Source organism: Pinus tabuliformis, chromosome J (assembly GCF_031772625.1).
Source record: "Pinus tabuliformis cultivar Carrire ecotype Pingquan chromosome J, CPIR1, whole genome shotgun sequence".
Classification (NCBI taxonomy): domain Eukaryota; kingdom Viridiplantae; phylum Streptophyta; class Pinopsida; order Pinales; family Pinaceae; genus Pinus; species Pinus tabuliformis.
Genome location: NC_142295.1, coordinates 450,713,717 through 450,740,577, shown reverse-complemented (window position 1 = coordinate 450,740,577; position 26,861 = coordinate 450,713,717). Strand labels below are relative to the sequence as shown.

Here is a 26,861-nt window from a genome sequence, read left to right as displayed (position 1 = left end):
AAAAAATCCAAGAGGACTCAGGAATCAAACTAGGTTCATGTTGAAGATCTCGTCGTCGTGATCATGATGGTGCGAACGGTTCGTCAAACCGAGTCCGTATGCAAAAGTTAGGAGCAGTCAAAGTTTAGGGTTGACTTGGGTCACTGGGCAGGCTTAAGGAGACAACAATTTGGACAAAATCCGACCGTCGGATTCTGGCCAACCTTGGCCATATTCTGGGCAATTTTGTGGCCTACTTAAATTGACTCCTACGGTCAATTTTCTGAATTTTCCAAATGACTAATTATTTTATATATAATATAAAAATATATATATTTTTGGGGTGGCGGGGTTGGTCGACCAACTATATTATACAAAAAACAAATTTTAAATATGGTCGACGGTCCATGACCCCCGTCGGCCCCCAACCAACACAATACTACATAAATGGGCGGTGGGCGGGCCACCTCCGGTGGACCCGACCCATGCCCTACCTCCACACTATATACAAATATGAAGAGGCTGGTGGGAGTTGAACCCATGACCGGCGGATCCACCGGCCCCACAATCAAAGTTGCTCCTAATTTAAACGCTCAATACAACACCCAATACTAAAACGGTCAACACAACGCCCAATACCAAAACAGTTAACCGCCCCCGTTTGATGCGTGTAACAAACAAAACCATTGTTTAAAAATTAACGCGCCAAACTTATATTACGTAACCGCCACTTCAATGCATCAAATCAACGGTTGACATATTTAACACAAAACATGGGATTCAATATTTTAATGGGATTCGAAACCTAATCTCCGTCGGGTAAGTAATCTCCGCCACCAATGAACCACGGGCTTGGTCTTTGTTTTATCTACCCACAAATTTTATATATAACCCAATTTCATAGTGCGCCCAGAGAACAAAGCGAAGGCGCAACATGGAAATCGAGACTATATTTTTTTATTGCAAGTGGAACCATGAACTTGGGAAAAGAGCAGGGGGAACCATGATTGAGCCAAATTCTCAGGAGGGCGAAATTTTGCCAGTGTCTAAATTGGACAAATTTTATGTTGATTTTACACCTCTCAACGACATGAACCTGATGGCGCAGTAAGAATTTTGATCTAAGAAGTAGATATTCAGATGACCCAGAGGAGGGAATCTTTGAGGAATCTAGGGGGAATCTAAAAGATTCCTTAAGCCCCAGATTTTCACTTTGTTAGAATTCAGAAATTTGACAGTCGATTTTACCCTATTCGATGCCACAAATCTGATGGTGCATTTAGATTTTCCATTTGATCATTTCATTTTTCAGCCACTTTTCAAAGTGGAGTGCAAGTGTCAGCATTCATGTGTGAACAACCATTTCCATGCGATTCAACGCCGCGAGATTGATGGTACGACCAACTTCAGTAGTTTGACATCATTTTTCTTCAGATGGTCCCAGGGTGTGAGGTATATGCAGTGTGTTCATGTACTTCGTTTTGCTATGAGATGCATTGTGCTACATAGATCCTTGTTTGATGGTTGATGCAGGATCTTGTTTTCTTACTTGTTTCATGATTCCTGCTTGATGTGACGCAGAATCATCTGTGAGATGTACTTCTTATCATGTTGTTATTGATATCCCTTTGTCATCATGTTGATGGGATACTTGATCCAGGTGGATGTTGGTGGCCACCCACCTATCCCACTTGGACCCCCACAACTGTCTCTTCCAGCTTTTTAGTTTCCTTAATTGTAGCACAGTTTACTATTTTTAGCAGTTTTTCGAGTCTTGAACTTCCGGAGCCGTTTTGAGGCCCTAAACGATGTTTTTTGGGACAAATCTTCCTAAAGTTGTAGTTCTCGGATAGATCTTTCTAACGAGATATTGTGCGCATCAAACGGAGATCGTATGCCAAAGTTATGACCCTAGGAAGTTGATGTACCAATTTACCCAAACGGGGCCCATAATTTGGAGTTCCATCTTCTGGGGTTAGGTTTTTGGATGTTTAGGGTTTTCCATTATTTTTCAACAATAAATAGGCCTTCGAGCCTCATTGTAAGACAGTTCAGAGGCATGTAGCCACCACATCTCTTCTCAAGATAAGCTACCATTGCCCTAGCTAGTTTATTTCCATTTTTGTTTGTAAGCATATTTCAATATTTTACAGTAATGAAATGAAGTATTATTTTCGTTGCATCTCTATATTTATGGTTATATATGTAATTTGTTGCGTTCCTGTTTAAATCCGGATCATTGGTATCAAAGCAATCTGCTTTTTCCTCTGTTTTTCTTTGCATGTCCCCAACGAGGTCAGGATATAAGGAGTTAGGGATTTAATTGGTCAAACCTTTACAAGACTAGCCTTGCAAATCCCAACGGCCTCCCATGGCGGATGAAAAGAAAGACGAGGGGGTAGGAGATCCTATCAAAATCTTGCTTGAATAAGCCCATGAGCGACAAAGGAACGCGATGATGGAAAACTTTGCCCAGATCCTTCAATGGCTACCAGGGGCGATGTATCGGCGTCCAACAGCTACTCTAGAAACGCCACACCCTTTAAGGTACAAGTTAACTTTGAAATCCCCATATTCGAGGGTCAAATAGATGCAAATGTCGTAGATAAACGGTTAAATCTTGTAGAAGGTTATTTTTCTGTTCACAATTTTTCCAGTCAAGAAAAGATTATTTTCGCTCTTCTCAAAGCAGCCCCCCACGTCAAGGACTGGTGGGAAACCTACTGTGAGCAGAAGGATGAAAGTACAGGCTCACTATTTTTAGCTGCACCCACTTGGAATTCCTTACGGGATGCCATCAAGGAGCAGTACTACCCTGTCAAAAGCTATGAGGACAAATACATAAATTGGACCATGTTGCGGCAGGGAAGGGACCAAGATGTGTCAGAGTTCACAAAATTTTTTCATACCCTTCGCACACAGTTGGGTATCAAGGATTTTGAGCTACATTTGGTACTCAAATATCGCAACTGCCTACACAAGTACATCCAGGAAGAGATGGAGTTCCTGAACATCTCCTTGCTCGGCACGATGTACCGATACGTTGTCAAAATCGAGCAAAAGTTTAAACAGAAGAAGCGAGACTTTGGATCTGTGAATCCGAAGCAAGGGAAAGGCTTCCCCAAATCACAGAACCAAGGATAAAGCCAAGACGGGGCAACCCAAGACAACCTCTCGAAGCTACAAGAAAATAACAACACCATAAAGTCAAAGAAGGACACAGGAAAGTGGTGTGAGTTCCACAAGAGCCCCACTCACATCACAAGTGAGTGTTGAACCAAGCAGTGGCTGGTGGCCGAGTTGAAGGCTTCAGAATCAGTTGCACGTTTTGACCCTGAGTCAAAACCTGACAAGGGGAATGGCAAAGGGAAGCAAATCATTGACGTAGAGCCCAACGCCACTGTTGTCACTACCAAGGTCCAAAAGAATGAACCTGAAGATCCAGAGGAGGGGGGCGTCTTTTCCACTCAAAAATGTGGGTGAAGGGTTCGCCGCTGCAATTCATTGTCGACAGTGGCAACCAAAAGAACCTCATTTCAGCAGAGGTCGTGAAGCGGTTGGGACTACAGACCATACCACACCTGCAACCATATAACATCGGATGGCTTCACCAAGGATGAGATCTTCAAGTTCGCCAGCAGTACCGCCTTCCCTACAACACCAAACCCTTCACAGACGAGGTATTGTGTGATGTTTCACCTCTGGATGTTTGTGATGTATTATTAGGCCAACCATACTTGTGGAGGCGACATGCTATGTATGAGTCAAGGCCTCACGCTGTTATTATTTCCTTGTGTAATTCATTATACAGGATACTGGAGGTAGCCCCATCTACCGCCACCTCTTTGATCTCTACTAAGAAAGGTAGTAAGATCATCTCCCATACTAGGAAATTTATTTTTTGTCTGGTTCGCTCTCAACGTAAGGGGAAGATCATAACCACATCCATGACCCTTGCGAAGGTTTCCTCCACACAGCAGCAACAATAGATGGATATGGTCACGAAAGTAGACAGGAACATCTTCTCCTCACCCACAGGGACACCGTTGCACTATCAGGTAAAGCATTCATTTGATCTGACTCCTTGAGCACCTATACCCAACGGGTCGATGTATCGTCGTTCCATTCTAGAAAATACCAAGTACAAGCAAGGACATGATCAACATCATGTACCACACAAGTTTAAAGTGGGTTAAAAAGTCTGGTTGCATCGGTAGAAAGAACGCCTTACAAGAGCCCATACCAAGGCTGTGGGAAACAATGCTTTGGAGCACATCATTCCCCCATTCCTTCGCTTGCACTGAGTGTTCAATATGGACCGCCCTCAACCATGCTTCCCACCATTACTGGACACATCAGAAGTTGCAAAACAACTCACTAGGGACCAAGTTCACCAGAAGTTTCCTCATCTCATGGAGGAACTCAACGCAATGGGGACCATTGCTTCCTAAAGGGGGAGGAATGATCCAGGTGGATGTTGGTGGCCACCCACCTATCCCACTTAGACCCCCACAACTGTCTCTTTCAGCTTTTTAGTTTCCTTAATTGTAGCATAATTTACTATTTTTAGTAGTTTTTCGGGTCCTGAACTTCTGGAGCCGTTTTGAAGCCCTAAACAATGTTTTTTGGGAAAACTAGGAGCAACATGGATCCTTGAACCTAGACCCATGTTGCTCTTCCCAAAGTTGTAGTTCTCGGATATATCTTTCTAACGAGATCATATGCCAAAGTTACGACCCCAAGAAGTTGATGTACCAATTTACCCAAATGGGTCCCACGGTTTGGAGTTTCATCTTCCAGGGTTAGGTTTTTGGATGTTTAGGGTTTTCCATTGTTTCTCAACAATAAATAGGCCTTCAAGCCTCATTGTAAGACAGTTAAGAGGCATGTAGCCGCCACATCTCTTCTCAGAGATAAGCTACCATCGCCCTAGCTGGTTTATTTCCATTTTTGTTTGTAAGCATATTTTAGTATTTTACAATAATGAAATAAAGTATTATTTCTGCTACATCTCTATATTTATGGTTATATCTGTAATCTGTTGCGTTCCTGTTTAAATCCAGATCAATACTCATGTTGTAGTCATCTATGTCTGAATTGAGATCCTTTTGATGCCACGATTGGTGGGATGCTCATTATTGTCATATGTGAAATTATGTCATACTGATAAGAGTCCTTTTTTTGAATGAGAGTTCTTGCAGCGGAACATCTCTTTGAGCCACTCCTGCGTGAGGGCATATTCTTTGTATGATAGAGAAAACACATGCATGTACATCATCACTCTTTCCAGCACTCAATGCAGTGGCCTACACCATCTTGACACCGGGCCTAGAGACGTAGTTCCTCCTGGACGAACTCCGTTATCAATGTCTTCTGTATTATGTTGTTGATTCTTGTCATGTTCCTTCTTCTTCATAGCATGCATATATGTTCCTTATTGCTATTTTAAATGCAATTCTAATCACATCACGAAAGCAAAAAGATCTTAGTTAAATCCGAGAGTTGAGTCAACTCGGATTACTAACTTTGATTGAAAATACTACACCTTTACAAAGTGTGAAGTTCTAATCGTTGTTTATGTTATCTAAATAATTCAACATTTTTCACTATCATAGAACTTTCACTTCTATGTTGATCATTGAGATTTGAAATATATTTTCAACAAGCCTTTGTTACACATTTTCTTAAATCATTGGATTTTACTAATACGAGATTATGAATTCACTTATTTTGTGAAGCCACAAAAGACCATGTAGTTGCAAATGATTTCTCATGTGTTATAAAAGTTGATTTGCTTCTCATTCCATCTAACATAGAAGCTATCAAAGTAACTTTGCTGCTCAAAATAGTAAGTTACTTACAAAAATATGTTAAAAAATTGCTATAGATATAAGCAAATTTTTACATAGTAGTAGTTTTCTTTTTATTTTAGTTACACTAACTTCTACTATCAATTATGTCGATATGCATTATATATTATGAGGTTATTGTTCGCGAAATATTAAGATTGTCGTCCTCGACATGTTGTGTCGGTTAAACTCTGAAAGGCAGTGACCTCTGCATTCCATCGATTTGGGTTAAAGCGTTGACCAATATGAACCGTTGATCGCTCCACTTTAGTACTTGCATGAGGCAGGAGCCTTAAGTTTGCATCATCTGTAACTCAAGGCTCAGGTACTCTCGTGGATGACCTGATGCTGCATGTAATTCCATGCGATATTGGAGTTAATCGCAGTCGTTGACCAAAGATGCACCATTGCATCGGTCCACTCTAGTACTTGCATGAGGCAGGAGCCTGGAAAACCATAAGTTTGCATCATAACTGATACTGTAACTCAATTTTTTTCCAGCTCAGGTACTCTCAGAGACATTTTCCTCAATGGTGGAGGGTAAAAATGAGGAAATGTATACGAGAGAGTTGTTAGGAGGAGCACAAATCCATTATATATTTCAGTTAATTTTTGTCAAGAGCTTAGACGAGGTTGACCCGTGTGAGGATTTAACTAATGATGATATTTGAATGGCAATTCAAAATTCCATTGGCCCAAGAAATGCTTTGTTTGTACCTGAAGTTTCTATTGAAGTTCTAGTGTGAAGACAGATTGCTTGGCTATTAGATCCAAGCATTCAGTGTGCACACTTTATTTATGATGAGTTAATTAAGATTGCCCATAAATGTAAGGTACCTGAGCTGGAAATATTTTCAGTACTCTCGAGGTGTGTGGATGAGTTGTAGGAAACTTTTTATGTGAAAGTTTGGCTCCAACAGAGACAATGATTGGGCACCTTATTAAAATGGAGATGGACTAGATAAATATTTCACATCCTGCATAACTACTCATTTAGAAGGTAATATATATATTATGAGCATTGACAACTTAAAATGACGTTATAGACAGAAGAATCATAGCGCCATGAAATCAATTTATTCATTTATTCCTAAGACCTGTGTAGGACAAACACGGCAATAAAACACCTCTGGTTTCCCGCAACTCATGTCGATCTATGTTTTCTGCCTTAATATATTATGTAGTTACACTCTCTGTTGGGACTTGCGTAATTGATGCGTACAAACCACACTGCTGGAACTTGCTAATTTGTGGCAGTGCCAAACAATCAATTCTTAGATGATGCCTTGTATTATGTAATTAAAATTAGTATATTTAAAGGTGGAATGAAAGCAACAATTACTGAGACCCAGAAGATGAGTGGCCATGTGACATTTTTTTATCCTTGGAACAACATTCCATCCCCTCCAATTAATTCAGATGTGTATTTAAATTGACAAACCCTGCAATGCTACCATTAATGTTGAGCATCGTTACAATCACCCATCGGAAGGTACACATAATGTATCGAAGGAAATGTCAAAATCCAACATGAGATAATCATTTATTGAGAAAACAGAGGGAGAATAACAAAGTTTTTTTTCTCCAAATATTGTGAGAGAGAAAATTAAAGATATTATCTGCCAAAAGAGTGAGAATCAAGTAGAATGAAATTAAAATAGAGAATAGTTGTTTTTAAAATTAAACTAGCATTTGCACCAAAAAGGTGTAAAGACATGTCAATAGAAGTGTAAATGAATGTAGAGTGACACAAAGGTATTACTGCAGGGAACAAGGATGTGGATGTGGAAGGCATGCGGAATCAAGAGGCTAAAGTATTGGTAAAGTAGAGCTTTCCAAGTGGGTAAAAATGCATTATAGAATCTGCAATATATCAGATTTCTATCATTGAACTCATAACTAAACTAGAAGCAATCTTCAAGGATACATCACTGTGATATTCTACCATCTTCTCTTAACAACATCCTGGAGATTACGATGAGAAACTGTTTGGATGGGGGAGAAAAAATAATAATTGAGAAACACGTATTTCATGAGGTGCTCAAAAGTCTAAACGAATTGAAACTATGTCCTCTATTGCAATTTAAGGAATCCTTGAGTATTTTTATCATGTTGTGATTTTAGATGGGCAACAAATGAATTACGTGCTCTTATTCTTGTTTCAAAGTTTAGAAAATGAAGCTTGTATCACTAGATAGGTTGAAAAGGACAACAATTTATTTTCAAACAAAACATGGAAATTTTGAAAACTTGATGCCTATTGGAATTTGGGAGCATGTGGAATAAATATTTCCTCAAGGATGAAGTTATAATTATGTACTTCCTATTACATGTATCAAGGATTTCATACATGCTTTTCCAACAATTTTTGTTTCAAAAGTATGTGGAACTATAGTGTATATGAATTCAGTAGTGAACATAGTTCTCTTCACTTTGGAACTTTTTGGAAGAGGAGATCAATTCCACTATAACGCATAGGGATACACAAATTAGCAAAGTTGAGCATTGTGAATTTGCTTTTGATTATGACTTGTGTGTTCCTAGTGGGTTACCAAAATGTCTTGATGAAGGTAATGTTTGTTTACAAAATAAAAAGACATAGTTGCAAAAACACTCGACCTTCTACTTCAGGTCTCAAACAAAATTTGCAGTAGCAAATATGTGAACAACATTATGTAATATGAAGTGGCAGCAAGGAATTTATTATTATTATTATTATTATAAATTTGGAAAATATTTCATGGATTGGCAAAAATACTCATAGTTCAAGGTGTTTACTTGAGTTTGACTCTCCTTCTTTAGTTCATAAGTGATGAATGGGAGCCACATTTCAATAAATGTCTTGAGTGTCCATTTTTGGTGGTTTCTTGCTTGAGGAAAATTTGTGGACCTTTGAAATTATTTATGTGTTCAACCAAGCCATGTAGAAAATCAATGAGGCAATGACAAAGACGAGCTTGAATGACAACAACCAAAAGAACATGATTCAAATTTCCAATACAAAGCAAGCCCCCATATTTTCTATGTGAATCTTGTTAAGAGATACTTGAAAACATGATGAAGTAGAGCTTTCAAGTCTACAAGATGACACAGAGGTGGTTGTGCCAGTAGCTGAAATATTGAAGAACAATGGGTTGGCATTAGAAAAGAGAATACTGACTTCTACTATTGACATGAAAGATGATGCAAAGAGGATGAAGTCCTTTTCAACTTGTCTAGTCTTCCAAGCTTCATTTTCTAAACTTTGAAACAATAATGGGAGCACATAATCCACTTGTTGCCCATCCAAAATCATAGCATGATAAAAATACTCAGGGATTCCTTAAATTGCAGCAGAGGACACCATTTCAATTCATTTAGGCTTTTGAGCACCCCATGAAATGCGTGTTTCTCAATTGCTTTTTTTTCTTCCCCATCCAAACAACTTCTCATCATAATCTCCAAGATGTTGTTTAGAGAAGATGGTAGAATATCACAATGATGTCTCCTCGAAGATTGCTTCTAGTTTAGTTATGAGTTTGGTGATAGAAATCTGATATATTGCAGATTCTATAATGCATTTTTACCCACTTGGAAAGCTCTACTTTACCAATACTTTAGCCTCTTAATTCCTCATACCTTCCACGTCCACATCCTTGTTTCTTGCAGTGCTACCTCTGCATCACTCTACATTCATTTACACTTCTATTAACATGTCTTTACACATTTTTAATGTAAATACTAATTACTTTTTACATAAAAAATAGGTACTAAACAACACTACATATTACACTTGTCTTAACATTTTCAAAACATCAAAATAAAATTATAACTTCATATTTTTATAACATCAAAATAAATTTAATGTGACAAAAATTAACATCATTAAAAACTATTAACACCACTCAATTCAATCACATTTAAAAACACCATTACAATATTTATTTTACCCCATTACCAACTATTACAATTTATTTTACCCCATTACCAACTATTACTTTATAAATCAAGTAACATCAGAGCTCTTCCCACACAAAACACACCTCACATCATCTCTTAAATGGTTTCACATCAAAATAATATTAAAATTAATATAACAAAAATTAACATCGCTAAAACCATTAACACCAATCAAATCAATTCAATTTAATTCAAAAACACCCTTACAATATTTATTTTACATCATTACCAACCATTATTAGTAAATTGGGTCACACCACAACTATCTTCACACAAACACACAATCACATCACATCATCTAATAGATGTGCCATTGTGCATCCACAAGTAGTGGCAGTCCCACATCACTCAATAGGAGTTGAACAGATTGATAACGATATATAAGCAGCCCTGTGTTTCACGACAGGAGCCACCGTTGACACAGATCTCATTTATTTTTCCCAAGAACTTTTCTATTTCTAATAATAGTCCTGGCGACAAATTTAATCTGTCCTAAAGGGTTTCCCAGCTCTGAAACACCGATCGTCCATGACGACAAGCTAACAACTTCACGGGAAATCATGCCAACGCCCATGGTGACGAGGACTACACTTGCCGCTCCCGTACTCTTAATAGCATTTACAATGACTCATATATCCTTTTAATGAAAAAATAACATTTCTACTGCACTTTAAGCGATTCGAATCTCGGGACATTTGGAATTTCAAAAATGTCAATGGCAGCTACTTCGGTGAATTGCCTTGTTTCCGGATTTGGACACGCTGCCATGGTTGTTACCCCTGTTAAATACGGAGTGCTTTGCCAGACGCGATTTCGTGGGATCGAGTCACAGCGTCGCACTTTCAAGCGCTCTAGGTAGCTAAAAGTGCCCCCGAAATCATTATAGTTGGCGTGCTTATCTTATTTTTGCTTATTTTTGGATTTACTTGGGCCATTGCAAAGTTTTCAGCTCGATTTTCACCTAGTTATGCAAAAAATCAGTTGAACTAGCAGCACTGCAGCTGAAAATTTTAAGTATCCGTATCATGGATTATGGTAAACGGCCTTCCTGGTTAATACAATTAACAATATATTTGCAAGTTCAGTCTCAAATACTATGGTAGAACAGTATATACTCACTGTTAATTTGGTGTTGCTACTTAATGCCCAAGGGTAAACATTTTTACATTTTTTTGGTGCGCTTAATCCAGGAGAATTATACTTAGTATTGCCAATTAAACTACTTTTAGGTTAAGCTACTAAACCTTAAATTTCATGGTTTACATATTACTTAGTATCATCAATTAAACTACCTTTTAAGCTAAGCCCTTCTACAATTTTTTAATAAAACTGTGATTTTTTTTGGATGGGATTATACCATTCCATGTGCCTACCTTTTTTTGGATGAGATTAAACCATTCCATGTGCCTACCCTTACTTACATGGCATGCTTCTTTTGCAGCTTTGGGGATTGAATGATTCTTGTTTCTTTTAAATATTAGTGAGATTCTCTTAGAACAATAATATGATATCCGAAAGAGAGTTGAGTAAGGCGTAAGTGGTTTCAGAGCTTTCAGTGTGTTGGTTTATGCTTTATTTGGTGAATTAACCAGGACACTGTTTCAACCGTTGCTGGCAGGCTCTTGCACACTAAGAGAACGCGGGCGCACATTTGGCCCTTCATATCCCTAACTTAGGAAGGTTAGAAACTTGGATGAGCATACTCGCTAAAATTCTAACATAATTACTATAAAGGGCAGGTCAAGAGATTTCTAAGCATAATTTATTTGGGTCTCTACACGATTTTTAGAAGTTCTTGCAGGTCATTGAGTCCAGTACGTCGAAGCTCCAATGGGCTGTTATTTGATAGAATGTGAAATCCAAAGATTCCTGTAAGTTGGCCTTTAGTTTGGATCGGATCCCAACTTCATTGGATAATGTAGCTATCTAGGAGTCAGGGTTCTTTATGAAATCATTTAATAAGAATAATAATTTTCTTCCATGAAGTTCAGGAATCATCACATTAAAGGAGCGTTTCCACTATACGGTGAATTTATAGAAACTTTTTCTTTTGCAACTCATGTTCATCGTCTCTTGGCCCCAGACACGGTTGAGTGAATAGATATTTCACGTTGTCACGATTTATTCTAAACTCAAACTTTCTACCAACGAGGTAGTCTCCACACATTTTCAAAGGATGAATCGCCACAAGGACTTATGGACCATGCAGGAGATAATTCAACTCATGTTCTTTAAGTCTCCGTAACTCATAGCATACAACATGCTCATCTTAGTAAAGAACTCCTCAAACACTCTCTTTACATGCATTTGTGTACACAATACAATCTTCATCTAAATTTGCAATCTTGAAGATGTAAAATTTCAGGGTCATGGTAAGCTGACGTGCAGTGAGAAAATCTAGACCCTATAACGAGGAACTAAAAAAAAATGGTTAACACCTCTCAGAATAATGGAAACCTTAACACTAGATACGCAAACACATCATTCTGAAAATAAGAACAATTACAAAATCTGTATTACTCAATCACATCAGTCTTCTATTAACTAAAAGAATAAAATTACAATGCAATAGTTCAAAACGTAGTGAATAATACCTCTATCCTCCCTTTCTTTATGGATGACGAATAGGCTAGGGGGTTACAAAAATAGACCATTCAGTTACAAAAATAGACCATTCCTGTGGTGCTCCCATATTAGGAATGGAAATCTTAACAATAGGCTGCCTATAAAAGTGCACCCTGTTAGAATTTCCCGAACCCAGCACCCGATATTTAATTTCAATCAATTAGTCACTGAACAAATACACGACTAAGTTCTTAACCAAAAAATATTTAGCGGAAGCAAAATTACTCTATCTGAATCACATGCACATAAACAGATTTCTGCCTAATCAACAATTCTTCATTAATAAATTAGTCACGAAACTTACTTGGAATTTTAACCTGGGATAGTGGCCCAACCGAGAAAATACAAATTATAAAACTAATCACCAACCTCTCTGCACTCTCTTGGACCTATTATCGTTCAAACTAGCAAGGGACCTAAAGGAGATCCCTAAAGGAGCAAATGCTAGACCAAGGGCAATAAATGGAGACTTAGCCCACTGTCACCTCAGCTAAGGCTCCCTACTATTTACAGACTTTCACCGATGGGAGGAGACCCAGTATATATGGAGTCACAAATGAAGGATAAATCAACAAGTGGATATAGGGTGACCCAAATAATCCCTTTCCAGAAGAGGTTGAAGAATGGAGCGAGCTTGCTTTCTAAGCAAGGTACAAAATCTTCTAGGAGAAGGGTGTGGGGATTTGAGGGCTAGGTTTATGGGATATGACTTGTGAATGAGTTTTTCAATCCCTAAAATCCTTATAGAAGTTGGTACCCAAGGTGGTTCTTGAAGAATTGTCTTTTCAAAGGAGCAAGACCACACAGGACCAGGTGGGTTCAGCCTAGGTCAAGAGGTAACTGAGTTGACTCAGCGGCTGAAGCTCTTGGGTTAGGGCCCAACCTTATCAGTAGAAGTTCCTCTCTTGTATCTGTATTTTTAGCTTAGAATGTTGATTAATTGTTGAAGTCTATTTATGTTTCTTTTTAGTTTAGAAAGTTGATTAAGTTGTTGCTTATCCATACTTCCATTAGCTTAAAGAGTAGATTAGTGTTGCAGTCTAGTGAAGGAAAATACATCAAAAAGCTTGTGATAGTGACCCCTATCTCATCTCCCTCATGGGATCATGATTAGAGGACCCCACTCTCACAACCCAAAAACAAAGTTTTTCTTTTGTTCATTGCATAGATTAAGTTTCAGTCTTATTTAGATAGTTGTTTATGATTTCTTGGAAATATCTACAGTTGTTATTTTGCTTCTTAAGATTGTTGTAGCTTAGGAGGTAGTCCATTTCATAGATCTAGTTCTTAGCAATAGTTAGATCAGATTTTCCAAATTCAACTCATATTTCCACATTGACATGTAATGATTTGTAAATTGAAAGAGAATCAGGTTTGATTGCAGGGTTGTTAATCTGCAGGCAGGGATTCCTCCTACCAACTCCATCTAGGCCTTCTCTATCTTCTGCTAATGCATGCCAAACCATATTCTGAACCTCTATTTTCCAGCCACAGTGAGCAAGCTGTCTTAAGCAAACCCAATCTTCTTGGAGTGCTGGGCTTGGCCTTGGGTGATGTTCACCTTCCCTACACCTTTCACAATTGTCATACACCCTTCCAACACTTCATCTCACCATTCTTACCCTCCAAAACCTCTCAGCTAACTTCAGGTAGCAGTTCAGGGCATCCTGTAGCAGTTTAGGACATCCTGTAGCAGTTTAGGACATCCTGTAGCAAACCTATACCAGCCTGTTTTGACCCTGTTTTGATAGCATAGCCTAGTGTAGGAGTAGGTTAACCCCTCAACTTGGACTCCATGACCAGAAGTGCCACCTAGACCAGTGCTTTCACTCCTTTCCCTCTTGCAAGATCAGATAGCATTAGATTTTATATTTTTTCATTTAGCAATTAGAACTTTTGTCTATTCTGCACGTGTGAATGAGATAGTTAATGCATGCATTTTTGAATTCTGAAATGATAGAATAACCTTCTATTTTCAAGCAACCTCGGTAGCTAGATGATCAAGTGCAAGATTAGCATAGTTTCCTTTCTGCAAGTGATTTGTGTCATTTCATAGCATTTACAAGTTGGCAACTTTCATTTCCTAAATTGACAAGCATTTACTTCCTCTACACTAGAACTAGCCTTCAAAATCTGCTTTCAGTAGTCAAACTCCTTTTTGTTCAATAGAGGAATGGTCTGGAACACTAATGGTCAAGTGCTCTAGTTGAGAAGTGACATGAGTAGAATGATGCATCTGCTATGTATATAGCATTGTGACCTCCAAGTTTGTACGAAACCTCGGGTTGATAAAGTAAAGTTGGTAGTCTTAGGAGTTGCATCATTCTTGCTCAATATTGGGGCTCATCACTTTTTGGCGTCGTTGTCGGGGATGTGTCTAGTTATATGTAAATTCTGCTTTTTCTTTCTATTTTGCATTTACTAGATAGATGTTACTCTTGCTTTCCATTCTGTTTTGCATTTGGTTTTGAAAAAAATTATAAAAGAAAAATATATTTCTTTCATGCCTCGTAGGAGTAGAGACACTTTAGGGAAATTCTTGCCAAATACCCCCACACCATCAAACAATCAACCTTCCCTCTTCTTCGGTGACTGTTAGCTTCCATCTCTGATTGCAGGAGAGTTAGAGGACCCCTTAGGTGAACAACCTGAAATATTTGAAGAGCCTATTGGGGAAGAAGAAGAAGAGACCATTCCACACACTTACACCATGGTTGAAAACAGAAATGAGGCTGAAAACATAAATGAGGGTGCTTTTCCCATTAGAGAGACTAATGGAGATACTAGGATGAAAAATATAAGCCCCTCTTCCCTTCCTCACTTCCATGGCTTAACCTCAGAGGACCCTGATACCTTCTTATTTGAGTTTGCTGTCATCTGCAGAACTTATGATTATACCTTTGATGACCAGAAGTTGAAGTTGTTCCCATCCACCCTTAAGGATGTAGCCTTGCGCTGGTTCATGGGTCTACCTGGGGATAGCATCACCACTTGGGCTTAAATGCAGCAATCCTTTAACAACAAGTACATGGACTATTGTAGGTCCAAAGACACCAAAGAGGAAATATTTAGAATGACCCTAGGACCTGATGAATCCTTGGAAGATTATGAGGAAAGGTTCCAACTCAATTACAAAAGGGCAAGATGCACCCTTGATCTTGAATCACCCAAGTTGGTCCTTTTTAGAGGAATTAGGGAAGACATACTGGAAACCCTAAACATGTTGTCTGGAGGGGACATTTATCAGCTACCCTATAATGATATCAAGACAGTATTCAAAAACCATTCTAGGGCTACTAGAAAGAAGGGTAGGGCTAGTCAAGCTTTGGTCAGTTCCTCTTCCTACACCACATCTATCAAAAATGAAATTGGAAACATGTTTGAGGACTTTAAAGGTGAATTACTATACACCTTTGCTCTGAAAATGGACACCATGCATATCAAGAGGAAACGAGAGGAAGAAAAGAGAGCTTTAACTATCTTTTGCCCTAAATGCACTAGGAGGCACCCCAGAAATGAATGTCCACTAAATGTTATAGAGGTTTGCTCGGTCTGTGAGGAGAACCATTCCACAAACAAGTGTCCTTCTTTGCCTAGATTGAAAGTTGTATACCAAGGGGTTGAACAACTCTGTTATATCAACCAAAGGAGGCCTCAAGGACCTAGGCCATACCAGCAGGGCATGCAGGGTGCATCCTATTCCTATTACCATCCCAATCAGAATGCATCCCTGCCCCCTTGGTGTTCTCCTACTCACCCTTCATGGTCCACACCTTCTCCTTGGTCTTATGCACCTCAGTATCCTCCCCAACTAGCCATCAACCATTTCAGCCATATGCTTCTCCACCTCCTCAGTGGAATACCCCATCACAAGGTTGGAGGCCTCAATTCAACCAACCTCTTGCTTTATTGCCTCCACCTCCATCTCAACCACAACTCATTCATCCTGCTCCACCCAAGCAACCTCAGATGCCTGCTCAACCAAATCCGAACCCGAACAACAAGTAGGCACAACAGGTCTATAGTGGAGAGACATCTTACCCTGCCTATGCTGTGGAGATTCAAGAAATTAACCTCAGGTCTGGAAGAGTGCTACCAGATAACCAACCTCCATCTCCACCTGAGGAGCTTGAAGAGGAAAAGGAAGAGAGTGTTCCTCAAGCCAATCCACCTCCTTTTCCTGAAAGATTGAACCATCCTAACCAACACACCCCAGAAGAGGCTAAACTTCTAAGAGAATTGAAAAAACTTGTGTGAAAAATCCACTCGTCCAAGCTATCAAGGATGTTCCCATATACAATAAGCTTATAAAAGAGAAATGCTTCAAACATCCTGGGAGGAGAAAGAAAGACACACCTATCATCAATGTTATTGGTCAATTGTCTGATCTGACGTTGGGGAGAGTGATTTGCCCAAAGTATCTAGATCCTGGAAGTCCTGTGGTAGATGTACACATTGATGACATCATTGTTCCTCACACCTTGATTGATTTTGGGGCTGCCATCAATGTGATGACTAAGAAAACCATGCTCAAACTAAAGCTCCAAGGATGTTTGAGAAAGACCACAAGAGTGTTGCAACTTGCAGACAGGTCCACAATGGCTCCTGAGGGGATTGTTGAGGATGTGATTGTTGATTTCGGGTAGCATCGGATGTGCTCTAAGTATCAAAATTTGGAAGGAGGCTTAGACACATGCATTCTCCAATACTGAGAAATCGTTTTGGGAAATTCCACCTAGAGACAATTTTATTAAAATAATTAATTATTTTTAATGGGTCCCTAAGTCTAAAGTTAGGAGCTTAAAATAATTAATGGGTATTAATCTAAACTGTGGGTGAAACTTCTAGAAGAAGACGAAGATTGAGTCCAAATGATCTGAGCCATTGATTAGAATCTAATCTGGTTTGTTGTTTCTCAACTGGAGGATTATAAGAAGGACAATGTTGGGCACTTGGAGAACACATCGAGTAGAGTTCAGAAGATCGAATTTCTGAAGTAGAGCAACTGTTAGTGAGAAATTCGAAGTGAAATTTTGCAGTGAGGGGCAAGGATAGTATCTAGTGATGAGTCTTCATGGGACGGAGAGTACAAGGCAAAGAGGACAAAATGAAGTCCAGAGAGAGGTTGACGGTGGCCCACGCTGTGGCAATTCAAAGCCTGGAGGGAGATCGAATTCCTGCTAGTGAAGTCAAGTTCAAGAAGCCAGGAGCCAGGGTGTGAGACCGGGAGGCTGAAATCACAGTTTCTAGTCAGTAGAGGGTCCAAAGGAGGAGCAACGCAGACCCCAGCAGAGGTGACGCAGAGACTCCGTGGGGTTTACGCAGTTCTGCGCAGATGCTGATGTAGAAGGGACGCAGAGCCTCTATTCTTGCGAGATCAGAGTCGGATTCTTCTAGTGACATGGTGAGAGCATCTCACTACTTGTTTTATCTAGTTTCTCTTTGTATAGGATAGCTATTTGGGCATCCAACGAATTGTACTCAGAATTACTACTGCATAATAATAAAACCCTCCGCTGCAGCATTAGTTTTCCCACACTGGGTTTTTCTGAGGACATTTGTCCAAAATTAACTGTGTAGATGTGTTGTATTTCTTTCTTGTTCAGTTTCTTGTTTCCACATATAATACTTTTTTTTAAAACAAGTTTGGTTACTTTTTGTATTACAAAAAAAGAGAGGAGCTAAGTCCTGTTACATTTCGGAGGCTGCTGGTTCTCAAGAGAGACGCAAAATGGGAGCGCAGTCCTTGCCTCAGCCTTTGAGACCTTGTTTCTAATATTTTCGAAAATTATGAAAGCATATTGCCTAACAAACTGCCCAAGTAACAAACAGTATTTACAAAGCATAGTAAAATGTTTGCATAAGGTTCACCAAAATTGGTTCACTGACTTTTCTGGCTACTGTCCTTGTTTCTTGCTGTACCTTGAGGAGGTTTCTCCTTGCTGACTTTGATTCAGTGACTTGATATAATCCACAACTTCCTCCAGGTGCTTGCATTTATTCTTTAGGTCTTCGATTTCAGCTCTTTGATTGTCGATTTCTCTTTGCTTGTAGACATTAATCATCTTCATCTCGGATCTTAGATCTTTTAGAGATTGATTGAAGCGACCTATCATAAATCTATTAGCCCGACAGGTCGGGCAGCTCTCGTTCTTTTCAACTTTTTCTAGCGGATTGCAAGACATTTTTCCTTTCTGATTTGTTCTGTTAGCGGTAGTGCCTTTGCTTGGAGAATGGTCTCTTGACTTGAACTGGTTACTTCTTTTATCTCTGCTTCTTTTGGCTTTGTTCTGGACTATTTCTGGTATCTTCAAGGAGTCCTTGTTAATCCTGTATTGCTGCGTATATTTTGACACCCACTGACAATTATAGAGCGGGGTAATGTTCTGCTTGTAAAACAAGAGTGAAGAGAGGACTATGATCTCAGGATCAGAGAGGGGGAGGAGGCGCTGGATTCTGATGTTAATGCAGAGAGTATAATGAGGATGGAAAGGATCAGATGAGGTCGATATGGGGATCAGATGAGGTCGATGAGGTCGATAATCATGAAACGAGACAACACTAAGATTGATTTCAATCCTAAAGCCAATGTCAAATTGAAGCTGTGAATGAAAACTGAGAAATAAGACGTTGCTATTACCTTGGGTCTGAGTTTTGCTATTGTAGTTATAACTCAACACGCAGTCTGCTTTTGGTTCTCCGGCTACAAGGCTCCGCTGAACGAGATCCAACTGTTGACTGTTCCGCCTATGCCCCTAAAGCTCTCTGCTATGCTTTTCACTAATACACCTTGTGTTACTTACAGTGATGCTCTCTCGCTGATTATCCCAGTGCTGAGAATGTCATCGCTGATACTTCAATTTATAATTATTTGTGTAATGTGTATACCTGTTGTTGTGGGTTTCCCTCACGATTTTTTTGTTCATGACTGCACAGGTGTCCACTACCCAACGAGAATGGCAATCGATACTTTCTCTGTACTGATTGTGCCCGATATGACTTTTACCTGCTTTATTCAGAACTTGAGGACGATTGCTGGCTTGATTTAAATTGTGATGAATCCTTTTTGGAATTGTTTGGATCCTCATCTCTGTGCGAGGAGGATAACACTTGATTGTATGGATTGACAACTGAGAAAGAATCCCCTGCTCATTGCTGCTAACTTCATTTGCTCTGCTTACTGATTTGATGTTATATGTCCTTATGTGATTCTCAAACCAGACCTCAATTGAAAACAAATTAAGGGATATTTTCTTCATAAATTTTATTGTTTTCTTTCACAGTTCCAACTTGCCTCTCCACTGCCTTGTTGGCTATAGTGTCTGCATCCTTGTTTTGGGTTCTTAAAACATGCTTATAGGCTATTTTCCCCATGTTTTTTGTGTTTATTTTGATTCTCTGACTTATTTTGTTAATTGCTGAGCTTTTGAATTCCTTCCCTGTTTCCATAGCTACTATGATGATTGCGGAATCCCTAATTATTATTGGGTCTTTTATTCATTTTTTATTTAAGATCTTTGTGCCTAGCAGAAGGCTATAGGCTTCCGCCCTGTTATTTGACATCTCTCCTAGGCCCCATTCATAAGTTGATATTCTCTTACCATTCGAATCTAGGATTAGGCCACTTGCTCCTGCTCTGCCTAGGATGTTTTTTGAGGCTCCATCAAAGAATAATATATACTTCTTTTGTTCTTTGATCCACTCAGCCATTTCCATATCGTTCAGATGTAATTTCCACTCCTTGGTTTTTGCCATGCCTTTATTTATCTTTTTAAAATCTTCAGTTTTTTTTTCTATTAAAGCTTTGCTGTACCAGTCTCTTTTTTCTTGTTGTAGGTTGCTCTGATCCATTCTTGCTGCTCCATTTATACCTATTATGTCCGAGACTTGACTCCAAGTTTTTGATATAATAGTACCTATGCTTGGTTTTTGTCCCCTAAATATGCACTTGTTTCTAGCTAGCCATATTTGCTAGCAGAGAATAGAGGGAAGACATTTCCATATTCTATTTATTATGGCTTTTTTCTTCTTGGTATAAGGGTAGCTTTTGACCCAATTTTTGTGGAGATTTGTTAGCGGCGTTGTGGAGCTTATGCTTAGATCTAGTGGACTTATCAGTTGCTTCCAGCGTTCCCTTGCCATCATGCAATTCATAAACAAGTGTTGAATATTTTCCTCATCCCTTTGGCACATGACACATTTGGAAGGCCCTTGAAAGTCTTTTTTTTAAAGTTTTCCGCTGTGAGAATTTTACCTTTCAGAAGAGACCAAGTGAAGAATTTAATTTTAGGTAAACACTCATTTTTCCAGGCTTCTTTCTAGAGATTCCATTCATCATGGCTGTAGTAATTTTGGAGATAATTGTAACCTGATTTCAATGTATAATTTCCCCCGCTTGGATCCAAAACAAACTCATCTTGATCCTTTTTATTTATAGGCGCTGCCCCAACTAGTAGAGTTTTCAGGTCTTCCCATTGGCTTTTCAATCTTGGAGGTAGTGCCGACACTCTCCATTTTGTCCAGATATTCTGCTCCCATTCAGAAATTGAATATAATGTATTGAGGTTTTTTTCTTCCATCCAGTTTTTTAATCTTCTTAGATTTTGCTACTGTCTTAGAGGATTTGCTCCCATTATTCTATCATTCCATATTGAAATTGTTTTTCCATTGTCAAGACTTTTAAAAATTTGATCTCTTATGTGTGGAATGGCCTTTTTAACCAATTTCCAGACCTGGGTACAGGGCCGTTCTGGAATTATTTCAGTGAGCATTTTTGTCCTTTGACAATTTAAATATTTCCTTGTTAAAGCTTTTTCCCACCACTGTTCTTTGCCATTTATCATTCTCCAGACTATTTTGGTCTCGAGAGCAATATTCATCAATCCTGGTATTCGAATTGCAATCCCTCCTTTCTCAAAAGGGAGAGTTACTTGCTCCCATCGAATTAAGCTGAATTTTTTTATTTTTTTGTTTTCCTCCTTGCCAGAGGAAGCTTCTGATAATTAATTCCATTTGTTTATGTCCACTTGCCGGAGCCATTATGATTGCATACGGTATATTGGTAGAGCTGAAAGAAGAGCCTTAATCATTATTGTTCTTCCTGCTAGGTTGAGCCACATCATTCCCCAACTTTGAATTTTTCCCCTCATTTTCTCCACATGCTTATTCCAGACTTTTGATTTGACCATTTCCTTTGTTAATGGAAGTCCAAGATATATGAAATGACTCCATTTTGTTTGTACCGGTATTTCCATTATGTGGGAAATTCTCTGCATTGTGTTTATAGAGATATTCCAGCTATAGATTCTGCATTTGCTGTTGTTTAAGAGTCCTCCTGAAACATGAAGAAAATCATCTAAAACTTTTTTAAATTGTTTTTGCAATGATTCCAGATGCTCCCCCTATGAGGAGGGTATCATCTGCAAAAAGGGAATGATTTATCTCTTTGACTCTTCTTGAGATCTGAATACCTATTATTTTTTCTCTCTCTTTGATTTTCTAGATGTACACTTAAGGATTCTGCCATAATAATGTAAAGGAAGGGGGAGAGAGGACAACTTTGTCTCAATCCTCCAGAACTTTGAAAAAAATTGCTTGGCCTTCCATTAATCAAATGAACTATCCAAGGATTGGTGATACAAACCATAATGATATCTATGAACTTGGTTGAGATGTCGAACTTTTTGGGGAGTATTACAAGAAATTTGTGATTCACTCTATCAAAGGCATTGGCCATATCTAACTTGATGATCATTCTCTTTTCTTTTCTTTGTATACTACTGTGTATGGCTTTCTGTACGATTATTACATTATCAGTAATTTGTTTTCTTGGTACAAAAACACTTTGATTTTCTGAAATAATGGTTGGCAGAATTTTTTTATTCTATTTGCCAAAATTTTTGTGATTATTTTGTAGGAAAAATTACACAAGGAGATAGGCCTATATCTGTCAAAGGAAGTTGGGTTTGGATCTTTGGGAATGAGAGCCAAGAAGGAGGCCTTTGTATTTCCATCAACTTTATTTTTTTTGAAGGCATTTTTAATCATTCTCACCAAGTCTTTCCTGATAGTTTCCCAATGATTCCTGTAGAATGCTATTGTGAAGCCGTCCGGTCTTGGGACATTTTCGGGGTGTAGACTCCACACTGCTTCTCTGATTTCCTCCTCAGTGACATATTTATCTAATTCTCTGTTTTGTTGCTCGCTGAATTTTTTTTTTTAATTTGCTGTAAAAATTCTTCACTATCCACCTGCTAGTCACTAGCTGAAAGAAGACTTTTGTAATGGTTGTGAGCTGCCTTCTTAATTTCTTCTATTCCTTTTACTTTTTGCCCCTCTACTTGTATTTTCTCAATCTGATTTCCTGCTCTCCTTATTTTCATTATGTTATGAAAAAAAGTGGTGTTTTTATCACCCGCTTTCAACCATAGACATCGTGATTTCTACCTGCTTTCTTCTTCCTCTCGCAGATTTTGCTTATATAATTCCAAAAAAATCTCTTTTTCTTGTGCATAATCTTGCTTACATTCTTGTTTGCTCTCTTTTTCCTTACTGATATTGTCCATTTTTCTTTGAAGTTCTATTTTGTTTCCTTTATCTTTGAGTTCATTTTCTTTTGCCCAAGATTTTAAGTGAAGTCTTAAATTTTTTAACTTCATTTCCCACACATACTGAGGAGAGCCTGTTACATTTGTTTTCCAACTTTGTCTAATTTGTTTGCCAAAATCCTCTTTGCTGTCCTTTATTTTATTATATCTAAAGGGGAAAGGTCCTTGGTTTTCTAGCCTACCCAAGGTCAACACCACTGGCTTATGATCTGAAGCTAACGCATGGACAATTTTGCTTTTCACAATGGTGAAGGCTGCTGCTATATTTTCATGGATAAGTATTTTGTTCAGTCTTTCTTTTATGTTGTGTTTTCCTGTTCTTTTGTTGCTCCAAGTGTACTTTCCATTACTTGGAGGGATGTCAATTAATTTTTGTTCTTCAATAATTTCTTCCAATGCTGTTCTTGATGGATCATTGTAGTATTTTCCACCAAGCTTCTCGTCTATATTTCTGATCAGATTCAAATCTCCTCCCAAAATTAGTTTGCCTCTTTGTCTTTCTGCTGATTCTTCTTTCACCGACTTCCAACAATGCTCTTTGTCTCTGTAGTGGTTGGGGGAGTAAATGTTTATAATGCAATATTCCTCATTTGTGATGTTATTTTTCAGATCTGTTCTTATCCAATGAGTGCTGATTGTTTGGTTGACTAAATCCCATTTCCCTTTGTTCCAAATAGTGCATATTCCACCTAAAGCTCCATTAGATTCTAGAGCTATTCCTTCATAGACTTTTTGTTTTTGGATCATTTTTTGATTTTCTTGCCTGCTTGTTTTGGTCTCTTGGATCATGAAGATGTCTGGTTGCTCTTGTTTTATTATGTCTCTGACTGCGTTGATTTTAAAGGCGGTTCCAAGACCCCTACAATTCCAAGAGACCGTAATCATTACTTACTATTTTTTTGATGTGTCCCTCCCTTTTCTTTATGCTGATATTTTTCGTTGCTTCCTGTCTGTTTACCAAGGAAAGAGTCCATTGGTTGTTGTGTTCCTATGGCCATTTTCTTTGTTGCTACCTCATCCTTTATTTCTTTATTAGATTTCCTTCCCACTTTTTTTGGCTGGTCCCATACTTGGGGGTTTTCTTTTGCTTTGTTTTTAGTTAGAATTCGGTCCACAAAGGGCGGTGGGGGGGATGGAATATGGTTAGGGGAAGAAATGAGAGCTAATGCATTGGATGGTGAAGGGGATCTCGGAGAGGGCAAATCTTCCCCCAACGGTTCAAAGGGATTTGGGGAAGTAATGACTGGAGGGGCGGTATTTATTGGTGGTAATGGGGCTGTTTCATTGGTCTCTTGAGGCTGTGAGGAGGTCGATGTGTTCTGTTTATTGAGAGGCTTCTTTCTTTTAACTTGTTCCCATGTGTCTTCTTGAATTTCAACACTTTAAGTTTCTTTTTTTTTACTACATCTATTTGCAAAATGACCATGTCCGTGACATACCTTGCATTTAAACGGTATTTGATCGTAGTCCAATTACTAAATATGAGTCTACTAATCCACCTTGATCCTTATTGCCTCTAGGAGAGCTTTCCCTAGATCTACTTCCACGCATATTCTTGCGCAGGCATGCATGTTGTCTTTGGGTTCACACCTGTCAATATATTTGCCCACTACATTTCCAATGGCTCTTACCGAGTCATCACCCCAGCAGTGGAGGGGGAGATGCGGTAGCCTGACCCACACCGGGACCACACTTGGAATATCCATCTCTGGATCGAAGTCTGGAGTCCATCTGTTCAGGTATAGTCCTCTCGAGTCCATGAAATAAGGTCCATTTCTGAATATTAAATCTCTGTCTTCCTTTGTTTCAAATAGGAAGGTGAAGTACCCCCTTCCATAGAAACAAATAGTTATCTTCCCTTGAATATTTGCGCTCCAATTTCTTTCCACCCATTTTTGGATTGGTTTAGGGGAAGGCCAAAGTCGTGTAAACTATCCCACAAGACCACGTTCTGCTAAGGAAATGGCAGCTCTTCTTGGGAGAGTAGGCGGTAGAGATATCTCAGGAATATCCGTAAGTTTCTTCACAAATTTGTTAACTGATGGCCTGATTCTTGGAGCTCCATTTTCTGTTATCAGTGATGCAAATGCTGCTTCGTTTTCATCGGTCCCTTGTTGAGAGGAGGAGTGGGGGTCTCCCTCTGAAGAGGGATGCATGGTTTGAAAGACCTCAACAGCAGGGGGCTGCCAAGAGAGGGGGCTGCGTATGGCTGCGAAGGTTGGAGAAATGGTCGCTCAAAGAGTTCATATGTGGATCAGTCGAATAGGATTCCCTAGAGGAATCGTGCAAGGCCTGAGAAGGCTCAGCAGCAGGGGGCTGCCGAGCTAGGAAGCTGCAGGAGGCAGCAACGACGACTAGGTATTCCTCAGGTCATTTGCACGTAGAGCTCGATGAAAGCCTCATCTCGGCAACATGCAAGATTTGTTAGATGTTTCCGCATATAATACTTAAAGAGTGAAGGTTGCAGTTTATTTACTTCGATATTTACAGTAGAACACCGTAAATAAGTTTAATGGATTAACAAGTAGGAGAAGTAACATGAGATGCTGCAGTAGAAATTTGGGGCTTCCAAATTTTCACATGGTATCAAAGTTGTAGGTGAAACAAGAGAATAGTGCCAGAATAACCCAACGTTGAAGGAAGAAGGGAGTTCGAAATTCTTGCAGAGGCAACATTTCGAATCTCCATAGGGATTGCATAGTTCAGGCCAGGAGGGCAAGATATTCGTGGTAAATCTCTCTCTGAGTAAGTCGACAGAGGTAGGATTTCCAAATCGAAATTTGTCAGCGGCAGAGGGAGTAGCGCAACAAAAGTTTTAGTGAAGAGGGATTTCTGGAGTGACACAGTTTTCTGCAGGTAGTTAGGCAGAAAAACGTCAGAAGGAAGAAGAGAGACACTCAAGGGAATTTCTTCCTCAGAGAGTTCCAGCCAGGGAATTCGAATTCTCATTTGCTGTAATATTCCTAATTAGCCATGGCTAATTGGAATATTCGATTTTTCTCAATTTTGCCTTCTATAGTTATTTATAAATAAAAAGGTGAGGAAAGGGGGACATAACTCACTTTATGAATAAAGTCACTCCCTAGTAGCACAACGTTGTAACTTAAAAGGTGAGCCAAGGGGGCCCAAGGACCACGTAGAGAAGGGGCCCACATAGACACTTAGAGGGACTGCGCAGATAGAGAAGGAACACGTGGCAAGAGAAAGGCTACGTTGGAGGAGGTGGGCCTTAGGGTTTGAGAGAGGCCAACGCTATAAAGGAGAGAGGAGCCTCCTCATTTTGATTATTTGATTATGTTGCATTTGAGATAGTCATTTCGACTTAGAGCACGCTGGCTGTTTAGCCTGTCTGCAACACTATTTAGTGCATCGAGTGTCTCCGTTCGGAGATCTCACCCTTAGCCCCGGGGGACTTCGAGTGCCTGCTCGGGCAAGGTAGTTTCATTAGTATTTTGCAGGAGGAGCGATTTCTAGAGTTGAGGAGGAGCTGAGTATTTTGGATGACTATGCAGTCTTGAGAGGGGAGGATGCAGTTCTTTTGGTAGGAGCTCCGGATTGGGTTTTGTGGAGGATTTGAGCTTGGAGATTGAGCAAGGGATCAGCCCTTGCATACTCGAGGATTTTGGCAAAGTTTCCGGTAGAGTTTTGGAGGATTCACTTCAAGAGCAGCGCAGAGCCTTGAGGGATAGCGTAAATCCTCAAGGGGGTGATTTTCGGGGGTCAACTATTTTAGAAAAGCTTTCTGGGCTTTTCTGGGTTTATTGAGCAGAGGCTGATTCCAGAGTTTCAACATTTTCTGAGGAGGGGAACAACCCCAAATCCTCATTTGATTCCAGCAGTAGCAGCAGCACAACAGTTCCCC

At 39.3% G+C, this 26,861-nt stretch overlaps 1 protein-coding gene across 1 annotated transcript in view; it reads left to right on the top strand.

Moving 5' to 3' along the window:
* The first annotated feature begins 10,159 nt into the window (after window positions 1-10,159).
* The window catches only part of LOC149227759 (ACT domain-containing protein ACR11-like), a 464,039-nt gene continuing 447,337 nt past the window's right edge, over window positions 10,160-26,861 (top strand). The window contains exon 1 of the mRNA XM_089377915.1: window positions 10,160-10,622. Within this exon, the coding sequence (XP_089234041.1) occupies window positions 10,477-10,622 (146 nt within the window). The 5' untranslated portion in view covers window positions 10,160-10,476. The remainder of the gene's footprint in view (window positions 10,623-26,861) is intronic.